The sequence below is a fragment of the Nesoenas mayeri genome (assembly GCF_963082525.1).
Source record: "Nesoenas mayeri genome assembly, chromosome: 2".
NCBI lineage: Eukaryota > Metazoa > Chordata > Aves > Columbiformes > Columbidae > Nesoenas > Nesoenas mayeri.
In genome coordinates this window covers 139,512,620-139,525,915 of record NC_137543.1, presented here as the reverse complement: position 1 = coordinate 139,525,915, position 13,296 = coordinate 139,512,620, and the positions used below count along the sequence as shown (strand labels likewise).

General features: G+C 36.6%; 1 protein-coding gene across 1 annotated transcript in view; it reads left to right on the top strand.

Annotated features, from left to right (window-relative positions):
- Nucleotides 1-13,296, top strand: part of AKAP9 (A-kinase anchoring protein 9) — a 114,683-nt gene that overhangs the window by 70,215 nt on the left and 31,172 nt on the right. The window contains exons 22-25 of the mRNA XM_080338829.1: nucleotides 47-258; nucleotides 5,525-5,687; nucleotides 11,035-11,247; nucleotides 12,494-12,532. Coding sequence (XP_080194955.1) covers nucleotides 47-258; nucleotides 5,525-5,687; nucleotides 11,035-11,247; nucleotides 12,494-12,532 — 627 coding nt within the window. The remainder of the gene's footprint in view (nucleotides 1-46; nucleotides 259-5,524; nucleotides 5,688-11,034; nucleotides 11,248-12,493; nucleotides 12,533-13,296) is intronic.

Below are 13,296 nucleotides of genomic sequence, written 5' to 3'. Positions count from 1 at the left end.
TGAAGTGCTTAGAGTCTGTGTGAAAAGGTAACTGTTGTTCTTCCAGAGTCCTGTTCCTCATATCATGGTGGTAGTATGGGAGATGATGACATTAACATGTGGTCAGGAGCAACAGATGAAGGACTACTGAGCCAACACCTTGCAGAAAGTGGAGTGGAAATAGATCCTGAAAATGAAGAACTCATTCTGAATATTAGTTCTCGACTACAAGCGGCTGTTGAAAAGCTTCTGGAAGCTATCAATGAAACTTCAAATCAGGTAGGGTGATCTAATAGTGAATTTTGTCTCTTGATTATTTTCTTTCTTTGTTTTTCTCATGAGTGTGTTTTTAATAAGCATAAAACTTGTAGGTTCATTTTGAAAGCTGAAGCAATACTTTGGGTTCCCCCCCCCAAAAAAAATCTGCTCCAGCATGGCTTAAGCGATGAATTAAGATCCATGTTAGAAATCTACTTTGGACTGCAGGGGAAGCCTGAACTGGGGCGTGTTTCTCAAACTAGGGCACTCTTTCACTGCTCATACGGGTCATGTGCATTCTCCTGCACTCCAGAGAGGAGACAGGAGGTGTCAGGGCAGATTGAGCTGGCCCTTGTGAAGAGGGAGGATTAAGGGCAACTCTGCTCAGTTCTCCTGATGAACATTTTAGTAAATTGACTGGCCAAAAGGGTGGAGTTCTTCTCCAGCTAGGGTTTAAACACGGCAGGGTGAGCACAAAGCTGCCTTGCTATGAGAAAAGGAGGCTGCACTCCTGCTCTGCGGTATTTCTGTGAGGTATGAAATTGATGAATAGTCTAAAAAAAAAAAAAAGGTGTGTATGGGGGGCTCTTTTCTGCTTGCTGTTGGGTACTTTGCTTGGTGGAAGGTTGGTCGCTCTCTGGAGTGCTTCCCTGTTTATGAAATGGAAGCTGTGTACCTGTCTCAGTTCAAGTCACTCTGCTTGTAACATGTGCTTTACTTTTAGATGATGCACATCACAATTTGAATGTATATAAGTAAATACTCTCTGTCTCACTAACTTTTAAAGTCAGTCTCCCTTGAATAACTTGGTCTTCAGAGTCAGCTCTTTAATCTGAGACTAAAATTCCAGGGATACAATGTGTTTCATGCTACAGACCCATCTATTAGTGAACCTAGTAATGATGTTACTTAAAAGTCATTGCTTTCTTGTCTCTGGGTGTAAGATGTGTAAATCGTAACTACTGGAAATGAGAGAGAAAAAAGCTGTGATGATGAAAGTAATATGAAAGTTCAGTTGTCTAATACTTTAAAAGCTTTAAACTTTTAAGTATTTGTTGGTTTTGGAAATACTTCAAAAATGAAGTTGATATTCTTTTATTCTTAAAAAAAAAATACTAATTTGTACTTAGTAAAGTTGAAAGTAATTTAAATACAATTTCAGCACCCCCCTGCTCTGGTGGGGGTAGTAGGAGTAGTCCGGTGGATCTTGTGAATCAGTTTCTGTATTGTGTTTATTTGCAACAGCTTTCTTCTGTTCGAGCATGAGTTAAATTAAAAAAAAGATATTTGGATCTTTCAGGTATTTTTTTTCAGCTTTGTACCTAGCATTGCGTAATAATAAAAAAGGATACACATATACTCCAATATATGGAGTTCTTAAAATATATAGTTAGGTGTTTGTAGAAAATCTTGTATTTAAAGTTAAGATGATACAGAGAAGGAAAAACTATTTCAAAGTTTTACAGTAATTAAGAATTCATGCTGCAATTATTAAAGTATTGTCAATTATTTATTCTACTTGGTGCTGCCTTTTTCTGAACATTTTGCTGCTTATCTTTAAATGCAGTAGTTTTATACATAGCCCAAAATTATTTTATTTTTGTGACTGGTGTTTCTACAGTTTTTTCATTATACCAATGAAAGGAATCAGTATATTCTAGGCAATTGATCAGGAAAGTTTGCTTTCACTTCTTAGCTTTGTAGCTGAGACTTTGCCAGTACCAGTAACTGTTATGGTTTGGCTCAAACACATACCCACACATTTTTTTTCACAAATGTGAATTACAGAAGTATAGATTTATCCCTGATGATCATATCTGGGTTTTTTTTTAAGTTTCTAACATGTTAATCTGTTTACACGTTCCTTCCCCCCCAGCAGTATTAAGTATAAATATTGACATATTTTCTGGCTGTTCTGTAGAGGTCCTTTGCAAGCATTCAAGCTTGTCTGCTTTGTAATGTCTGTTGTTTGCTTACTGGATTATATACGGTGACTGTATGTACCAAGGGTTTGTAGATGACCTGACAATTATTTTTAAATATTCAGAAACTAAATACTTCATAAAATACTGCAGAGTAGGAAAAATAATCTAAAACTAATTGCAGGCAGAAAAGATTTTTAACCTTTCCTCTTAATCACTGGTGTTGTACATACAAACATGTACCCATCTCATGAAACAAACTTAAAAGAGTGAGAAAAACCTGGCAAAATCTTCAAAGTAACTAGCCGAGACCTGTCTGAACACAAACTTTCAGACCTGAAGTACAGTTTGAATCTTTTCAGGCGAGGCATGTAGTGGGTGTATTAACTCAAATTCCACCTGCTCGTGTTATATATAGGTAAATAAATCAGGCCACTCCCCTGAACTCTTTCAGCTGGGAGATACGAACAGGAAACCTTTAAACTAGCAGATTTGAGAAAGTTCTTCCTGCTGAGTTAACTCCAAGAACGAGAATGAAGGCAAATAGTGACATATCTGTATTTCTCTTTCATTTGCCGTAGTGGAGATGGGAAATCGTTGTTAGTTTCTGTTCTGCTAGCTTGCTTGTCTGCTGCAGCATACCTGTGCAGGTAAAAAAAGATTCATGCTGCCTTGCCTTGGAAATGACCTCTGAGCTGCTACTGGAAGATTTCTGTTGCTTTTTCATGTGAAAAATTCTCTGCAAAGGACTTTTAGGAGTGAGCATACAAACTTTTCTTGCACCTATCTCTATTTTGGATTACTCTGCTCCTGAATTACTCTGCTTGAGAATGTGATCTGCGGCTCCCTGCTGATTCTGAGTGGGTTTGTAACCAACAGTGCTGATCTGTGTCTTCAGACTGTTAAATGTATGTGCTCTGTTGAAAATGCCTCTTAGGGATTTCTAAAACCAGCCTAGGTAGTGCACAATACCGATGTGACAGTCGAGAAGACAGCAGCAGCGATACTTTCTGGAATGGATTCTTACCGCACCTACTGGGCATCTAATCTCTTTAATGGTCTGTGGACGGAAGGTCAAGAAGAAGATACGTACGAGGTTGAATCTCGTGTGCCTTTACCCTGTCCTTTTCCTTTCCCTGAACACCTGGATGAGAATAATTCTGTAGTTGTAAACACTTCAATTTTTCACTTCAGCCAAAAACAAAGGGGGCACATTTTAAAAGTTGTCTCTAAAATCTCCTTGCCTACACCTCCCTATTCAGTAAGTATAAACATTTTAAAAGAAATTGTATTTTAAACCAGTTTAAATAGAAGAGAATGCTGTGAAAAGTGATAGAAACTTGTCTCTATCATTAAAGTTGTTATGCACTGCTGACAGGCTTGTTTCCTAGACAGTTATTAATGGACACTGGAAGAGCTTTGATTATAAAATTGTCTCTGTTCATTTCTAACAAAAGAAATTTGGCAGACAGAAATATATTGAATTATAGATATTTGAGTTCTCTTTTTAAAGCACTTCAGTGATACATTTTACATGGCATTTTTCTCACTGTCAATTATGTTTGTTGGGGAGGGCTGCAGTCAGTTAAAATTGTTTCTTTATAGCTTTTGTGCACTGACTAGTAATGTTAAGTAGCAGAAGCTTCCCAATGGCTTCCAGTGATCCCATGGAGAAATTTCTGTTCTTGAAAAATCATGTTCATGTTTCTGCTTGTTTTTAGTTTTGCCCTCCAATATTTTTAATAATACCTCGAGTTGTTATTACTGAAAAGAACTGGAGAAAAATTTCTATTCTGAATTTTAGTTGGAGTATTTGATGCACTTGAGCAAGCCATTTTTGTGGTTGTCTGTGTACAGTAAACCTATCATGTGTTTCCCTTTCATCTGAGATGGGTCTTTCATTAACCACTTCAAAATGCAAGAATGAAGTAAGAATGCTCTGTGATTTTTAAATATCTCAAACCAGTTTGGTATTTATATCTTTCCCTAACTCCTGTCAAAATAAATAGCTCACAGGAGTCATGTCCATCTAGAAAGGGATGCTGTAGAAAAGAAATCAAGTCTTTAATTCAGTGTATTATAAAAAAGAATGTATCAATTATTCAGACATTCTTTTCAAAGTATAATTTTATTTGTAAGTGGGTGATTTTGTGTTCAGTGTTCTATGAAATGTTACTAAGCCATTTTTCTGAGATTTTAAAGCAAGCCAATCATACTTATGAACTTAGCTGGATATAGTGAGAAAGCTTTTATTTTAAGAAACTGAGAAAAAGAATATGTTTATAGTAACAACTGTGGCTTTGTTACAGTTTCTATCTTACAAATATATGCCAATATCCACAATATAAAAGAGAAAAAGAAAGGCAAAGTGGAGGGGAGCAGGAAAGCTGTTATTTCATTTTCTGAAGTTGTTCTTATTCAAAATAAGCTGCCTCGTTAAGCCACACTAAGAACTCATGTGTGGTTCAGCTCTGACAATTTATATTTGTGTGCCTCAAAGAGGCTGTATGTGTTAACAGCTGAGAAACAGAGATCTTCTTGGTAATTGACTCCAGTTTGCTGTTACCTTAGATGAACATTTTGTGTAACCAAAACGTATTAATGTTCTTTCTTTACTATTTTACTTTTGTAATTCTAATTTTAATTCTTTTTGAAATTATCACTTTGGTTATGTCTAAACTAGGCAGTAAGTACACAATTTTATGCATTTCAGTGTTGCCTTTGCAGTAGTTTAGATCAGTGACACAGTGAGATTATGCTACATCTGCAGTCGTGCACATTCAATATTTACCCATCAGACAAGCAGAGAAGAATTAAAAAATCCTTAATAATTCTGTTAGGTGGACAGAGCTGGAAGAAGCATTGCCTTACTGCCTTGTTGGTTGAAAAGTTTGGTATATTCAAAAGTCAAATTTTCTTAAGGAGAAAAAGATATGAAAGACCAATTGTGTCCTTTTATATCAAAACTTTTGCCAGTTCTATGCAATGTTTTTTAGCCATTCTAAGTATATGGTCCGTGATGGCTTACTCATATTTAGTACAAAACTCCAATGTAAATAAAGGTGAATCTAATGTAAACTCCTAAACCAGGAGTTTACCGGAACAAAGACACGGATTTAGCCAGGTGGCTCATTGAGTTCACTATAATGACAAGGCCTGTTTGCTTAGACTTGTGTACTGAGTCAGTCTTCCTATTGTGATCTGTGAATGTGTGTTCAGTAAAGAACTTACCAAATATCCAGTGAAGCTACGTGAGACTTCCCATCACACTGGAAAGCAACTGTTAATTAAACAAGAATAATATAATAGTTATTTATTAGAAAACCCTTGGTTTATCTAACTTCTGTAATTTTTTCCTGTCGTAGCTTGAACATGCTAAAATTACTCAGACGGAGCTCATTCGAGAGTCCTTCAAAAAACAACAAGAGGCCACAGAATTTATCAAATATCAGGAAGAACTACAAGAACGTCTTAATGAAGAAACCAAAGCCAGAGAGCAGTTGGCTTTGGAGCTTAGTAAAGCTGAAGGTAAGTAGCTTCGATGGCTTGTTGAAACTATTAATTGGGTAACAAAAATGCAAATCAGATCCATTCCTTTGCAAATTTTAGAACATCATCACCCTTCTGTGTAGAGACAGGATGACCTCCAGAGGTCCCTTTCAACATAAACCACTCTGTGATTCTGTTTCCCAACTTTGTCTCATGTATTATTGTCTGACTTATCAAGAATAATAGGTTGGATATGTGTTATTATCCTCAAAATCAGTTTATTTCATCATAACGTATCTATTTGTGCAGACAAGCTTAAATATGAACAACTTAGAATCAGAGAATCATAAGTAGTTGAGGCTGGAAGGCACCTCTGGAGATCATCTATTCCAGCTTCCTGCTCAAAGCAGGGTCAGATTGTACAGGACTTTGTCCAGCCAAGTTTGGAATGTCCGTCAAAGGGGGAAAATTAAGCAAACAAACAAAAAAAACCCAAAACAACAACAACAACAATTTGTTTTTTCTTATGTTGAAATGCAGTTTCCCGTATTTCAGTTTGTCCCTGCTTCCTTGGGACCTTGACTTAGTTCCACACAAACATGGATAAAAATCTTCACTCTGAATTTGATGATATGGTGGTGATATGTTACAGTTTGCACTGTTTGAAGCAATCTTTTTAAGTGTATTTGCAACTACATTAAGGAAGCAATAAAAAATTGTCAGGCATTACAACAGGGGATATCTAATAACCTTTTTTGACATCAGGAAAATATGTTCAAATCTGACTGATGCTTAATTTGTTCTTTAGAAGTAGCTTTATGGTTTTGATAGCTGAATGTTTGGGGTTTTTTTCACCCAGTATTTCTACCGTTATCTGTTTGTAATTAGCATCTGTGTAGAATCTCTGTAGTAGTAGGCAGAAAGATATTTTGGTTAGTTCAGAAGCTCAGCAGATTTCTCTGTTTCCAAGTGGGAGGACAGACTTGGTTTCATAGCCAAGTGTTGTTCCTGGAGGATGCTACCCTGCCAGCCTTCCTCCTCTTTTTACATGAGTTCACACGCTATTAATAGCTATGACACACATAACCTGAAAAAAGTGCAGGTTTTGAAGCCCTGTGTCTGAAATGTGGTGGATGGGACAGTTGGTGGCCTGTCAGTTCACACAGCGTAAACCTTGCGTGTCATCAGCACCAGTGCTGGCGGCAGCATTTCAACAGCTTTAGCAAATACAGAAAGGAAGAGAATAGACTTCAGAGGGAATAGATGCAAATCTGAAAGAGGCATTATTACTTTTTTTTTTTTTAATATTAAGAGTGAAAAAATCTTATATGGAACACAACGTGCAAAAAAGATGAAATCTTCCAGCAAATTATAGATAACCTAAGGGTTAAATATTCTTGCACAGGTTGAGTTACAAAACTGTTTAGTATTGATGAATTTCAGAACATAGGAAGCTTTTATATCTGTTGCTGCTTTTCTTGGAGGATAATCTTTTTAGTCTTGATGATAGAATTTTTATTCACAAATTTTCAATAATAAAGTAAACCAGACTGATATGTTAGGACAAAGCAGATTCTTGTTAAGTTTTATTTAAAGGTACGAATCTGTCATAATGTCAGAGCTGTCTGCATAGGTTTAATCCTACAAGTAACATTTAAAAAAATAATACTACAGGCTAATTTTATTTCTTTAAAAAAACCAGTTTTTATTATGAACTTAACTCTGTTGCATTGCCTTCTGGGTATTTTTTTGGCTTGGTCAGATTCTCCACTAAGAACTGTGACCGTACCTTTTCATTTACAGTAAATACATTTCCATTTGTGCTGGACTCTGTTACAAAGAGTGCATGCATAATTGTATTTGAAGATGACATCCCACAGAACAAGATTTGCTTATTATTAATTTTTAATTTTTATTATTCTTTTTGTCCTATTACCACCAGACAAGCAAAAATCTAAAATTACCTAGGTTCTTCTCTTGAGCAATACACTTCTGTTATAAAGTTTGCATGTGCAAAGAAACTAATACCAGCGAAGAAACTGCAAGCTCTTATTAGATGCCAGTTTGTAGATAATGGCATTGCCCATATCTGAATGAAGGCAATATTTACCTGTAAAATTTTATCAATGATTGAAGTATTCTATCAGAGTCTGATTTGGAGATGCAACAGATGAGTCAAGAACGGATTTTTTGCTAGTAAAGAAAGTATATTAAGTAAAAATCCAGTGAGAGCTAACAGGTTATGTTTTGTACTCTCTGGATTTTATCTGACAATGTTTTATTTGAGGGGGAAAAAAACAACTTGGAAGCATATGAAGTGGAAACAGTCTTCAAAAATTTGTAACTGGAATTGAATTTTGATCAGAGCAACAGCAATGTCAGTTTATGAGACTTGACAGACTGACTGTGTTGATTTGGTTCATGAACAGTTCTGCAATATAAGAGACAGAATTTGATGTTTAGCCCTTGATAGAGATATTGCACCTATTGCACAGTTGAGCTTTTAAGTTAGATGCCTATTTGTGTCACAGATAGAGATGTAATTCAGTTCAGTCTTCTGCAGGAATTCAACTAATTTGTCCCTCATAGTTTTAGTGCTTTATAACTCCTGAATTATTTTTTTTCTTTCTGTGAACTTCTGAAATTAATGCACTCCTAATAACTACCACCTTTTTGTTTTGGTGTTGATATAACAAAGCAAAAATGCTGTAGAGCTGTTCTTGTTGAATTTCTTCTGCTCATTGAACTGAGGTGTGAACATACTCTGACAAAGCCAAACCACATTCTCTTATCAAATTCCTTAGGTAGGTATGTAGAACAATGTCATAGTTCATTATACATCTGATGTTACTCTGTCTTCTCTTGAGATAAAACGTGTCATTTTTGATCATTTCTTTCTTATCACAGAAACTGCTGTGTCTGACACATTTTCAAATCTCTTGTCTTCTAGTGGTGTCAGATAGTACTTATCTAACGTGATAAAAAAGCTCATTCCAAATTGTTCACTGAACTCTGACAACTTTCATTACATCTCAAAAAAAAAAAAAAGAAAAAAAGAAAAAAGAAAAAGGGAGGAGTAAATGCAACATGTGATCTTAGCAGATGACTTCTTCATTGCTGATAACTTTTTGGTGGGTGTGTGCACTCCATTTAACCTGGGAACACCCTCTTCACTTCCAGTCTGTTAAGTACTCATTGTCAACAGCATCTGATATGGTAGGAGTAACTACCAGAATTTGTATTGTCTCAAATTTTTGAAATGCTGTTAATGATGTTTCTAGCTCAGGATTTTTTTGTTTCGACAGCCGGTCCTTCTATACAGCTGTGTTCTCTGTGAACTCAGGTCTGGAAAAAAAGATTGGTCAGCAATGTATGATTTTGGTGTGTGCGAGGACCGGGCCTGTGTTTCTCAGGCTGTAGATGCAAAACCCACTGTTACTTAATTTCCTTCTTGAGACCTTTCCTTTGATACAGAGCTATGTGTTCACAGATGCTTTACTTTGCATTGATAACAAATGGAAGCATCTTTAGTTTTCATATAATCTCAGCCAGGGTAAAATCCATTTTAATACTGGCTTAAGACCATAGATTTATACTGATAAAGTACTTTCATATTGAAAATATTCTGATATTGAGAAAATTCTGTGAGCTGAGTGAGAAGAAACCTGTGAGATAGGTGTGTGTGTCCAACTGGGAAAGTTTAGACATCATATGACTGATGTCCTGGCTGTCTTTTGGAACCATTGGTATGAGACATGACAGAACTCACCTTACCATGGAAATCTGGGATACCTACTTAGTACCTTCTGTAAAAACGTCTTTTGTGTTCTGTGGTTAAGATGTTTCTGAAAGGACTGATGTGAATCTTCTGAAGCCAATACCATTACAGGATCTCAGTATAGTTTGTACAGCCCGCAAGCAAATTCACTGTTTTTTTCTAAGTGTTTACCTTTGTGCTCACTTCTGCATCATTCCAAAATGATGCTGTTACTTACAGCTGTCATATCATTCATAAAGCTAAAATAGAGCTTCACTATGAAACAATTTTTAAAAGCATACAAGACATATTCCTAAGCTAGCATCCCAAATTCTCTGTTAAAAAGATAATTAATTGCTCTGTGCTGCTTTAAAAATTGCACATGAATAGTAAAGAAAATAAATGGTTTCTTAGTTGTCAGCTGTTAAAGTGCTTCTGGGGGTGATTCAGGTGCTAAACGTGGATACGGATACCTATGGCCAGTTTTGATGCGTCATGATGCTGGAGGCATCTGTATTATACCTGACCTACAGAGTGCCCATGTTCTTACAGAAACTGTGGTTTAAGGTTACACAAATCACAGTATTACAGTATCACAGTATGTTTGGGATTGGAAGGAACCTCAAAAGATCATCTAGTCCAATCCCCCTGCTGGAGCAGGAACACCTAGGTGAGGTCGCACAGGAACATGTCCAGGCGGGTCTTGAATGTCTCCAGTGGAGGAGACTCCACAACCCCCCTGGGCAGCCTGTTCCAGTGTTCTGTCACCCTTACTGAGAAGAAGTTTTTTCTCAAATTTAAGTGGAACCTCTTGTGTTCCAGCTTGATCCCGTTACCCCTTGTCCTATCGTTGATTGTCACCGAGAAGAGCCTGGCTCCATCCTCGTGGCACTCACCCTTTATATATTTATAAACATTAATGAGGTCACCCCTCAGTCTCCTCTTCTCCAAACTAAAGAGACCCAGCTCCCTCAGCCTTTCCTCATAAGGGAGGTGCTCCACTCCCTTAATCATCTTTGTTGCCCTACACTGGACCCTCTCCAGCAGTTCTCTGTCCTTCTGGAACTGAGGGGCCCAGAACTGGACACAATATTCTAGATGGGGTCTCACCAGGGAGGAGTAGAGGGGAAGGAGAACCTCTCTCGACCTACTGACCACCCCCCTTGTAATACACCCCAGGATGCCACTGGCCTTCCTGGCCACAAGGGCACAGTGCTAGCTCATGGTCATCCTGTTGCCCACCAGGACCCCCAGGTCCCTTTCCCCTACACTGCTCTCTAATATGTAATTTCCCAACCTATACTGGAGCCTGGTCTTGAGGCACCTAAAATGGCACCTGGAACTTGAATTTATTTGAATTTTTTTATTTCTCCTGTGTTTATTAATTACGTCTCCTTTGTGCTACACAGGTCTTGTGCTGAGAAGAAATTAAGAGCTATATTTAATCTTATGCTATGCTTCCTGTAATTTGTTCATCATGGGAGAATAGCAAGGACAGAACTTGTCAGGTGCTGAGGATCTAACGTGCATGTGCATTCATGTGAGAACACTACAGTGTCTTCACCATGCAAAAAAATAAAATTATTCTTTGTTGTCTATTAAATCTGCCTCCAAATTGATGTTCTACAGGCCTCATTGATGGTTATGCAGATGAGAAAGCATTTCTGGAAAAACAGCTCCAGGAAAAAATAGATGTAATTGACCATCTTGAGCAAGAACTACTGTGCACAGGTAACAAATTGCAGGAGTTAGAGGCTGAACAGCAGCAGATCCAGGAAGAAAAGGAGTTACTCTCCAGACAGAAGGATGCCATGAGAGCGGATGCGGGGCCAATAGAACAGCGTATGTATTCCTCACAGTCTTTCTATGAGATTTTCTTATACTTTCAAATAAAATAAGAAATAATTTTGGTTAAGGCTTTTTTCCCCACTGTTTGTTATCAGTAAGAATGTGGTAGGGCAAAATATGATATTTTCATACCTGATGTCTAATGTTAGCGTCATAATTTTTCTTGATATTGAAACAAAAATGACTGAATTTTCAGAAGTGTCAAGCAATCACAATTGTTCTTTAAGCCAGCAAAAGCTTGATACCTCTGAAAATCTGCCTTTATTTTTATTATCTCTGAAGATGGAATATCTTGAAGTATTAATAATAAATAGTAGTAGTAATAGCACCTATGGATAAAAATACTGGTTTAAATACTTTCCAAACAGAGTTTAGAGGGACTAGCAAGTATACCTATCAGAACATGATTGAACTACCCATGATGACCATGCTTGTGTTAAACACAGAAGATATACTTTTCTAAGAAATTCCTCTTTTGGGGCAGAATGGCAGAAAAGTGGCGTGGTAACGAAAGACCGTTATCTACCAGTAGTGAAAATGTTCAGTACTGATGGTGAAAATTCCAGATAAATACCATGTCAATATAATCTGACTAACTGCTTACTCAGAAAAAGCATTTACACACATAAAGTAGATGTATAATTTTTCCTTATTTTTTTCCTTAAACTAATAAATTAATATTTTTTGTTTGTGAGAGGAAGGAAATCAGAACATTGGTTTCTAAGAAATACTGATCTTTCAAGGATTGCAATGCTTACATTGTAAATAGCAGGATGAAATTACCATTTTATTCAATTTCTAAAAGTTTATAGCAATTTATAGTGTTGCTGTTTTTATAAATCACGCTTCTCGGTGTGTATTTGCAATTCCCTGCATCCAGCTGGTATAACAATGAAGTTTAAGAAGAATCTGTTGCTTCCTGCTTTATAGTAAAGAAGATCCTTGTCTATGACTCCAGTTTAGTTATTTGTTATATGGTTTAGGTTTCTAAATATTTTAATGTTACCGTATAACAACTGTAAGGATAAACAGCTCCACAAGTTTGTGTAGGTACTTATATCATGCATACCAGAATAACTTACCACATTCCCTAAGTTATCTCAACAACTTCATCATTAAATGCCACATCTATCTTTGGCTCCATTTTCTCTTACATCGTTGCACCACAGGAAAACTATAGCTGGCATGTGAATTACTTTGCTTCTTTTTTTTTGTTTTCTCTCTCTCTTTGTTCTCCTAGGCCTAGTAGATGCTGCAGTCGATGCAGCTTCCCAAGCAGGTGTGTCTGTATGTTGCATGGCCAAGCTGTAACTGGGTGCAAGACTCATGTGTACTGACATTGTTAATCAGGATTATTGGGCTTTTGGCTTACTGACATTACTTGTACTTCTTACTGGCCTGCAGCTTTGATGTTGTATTTCATACTCAGTTTTTACATTTCGCTAACAACATTTCTCACGATTTCTAAGCATAATAAGCAAATTCATGAATAACCATCATCTTATTCACCTATGAATTACAGATACTTAGATGGCATTGGAGGGATGTTTTGGTAGCCTTTTTATTTCTTTTTATTTCCAAATACAGTTTAGTCATTCATTATAATAACTAAATACTGTATTATATTGATATATAATGGTTACCTAGAAATGAGAATTGGTTAAATATGATGTAAGATGATGGTGCTTAAAGGGTCTTTTTCTATAGTGAAATTGTATTGTTTCTGTCTAAATATCAATCATATTTTAAAGATTCTCCAAATGTAATTGCACTTCACAGTTTGGATTTTACCTTAAGGGATTTGTACGGTTAGTTAATATGTACTTCAATGGGCTGTGGCTTAAGAGTCTTAATAGAGTGGTTTGGGGCTTTACTATATATGCTTGCCAGCTTTTTCATGAGTACTCAAAACTGGGCATCCATGCAGTCACTGATTTCGCAAAGCTCCAGTTACAGGTCAGTAATTTCCCTCTCTGTCTGCCCAGCAATGTCGCTAAGTCTTTCGATATTTCCTTCAAATTATTTATATGTATCACATTAAAA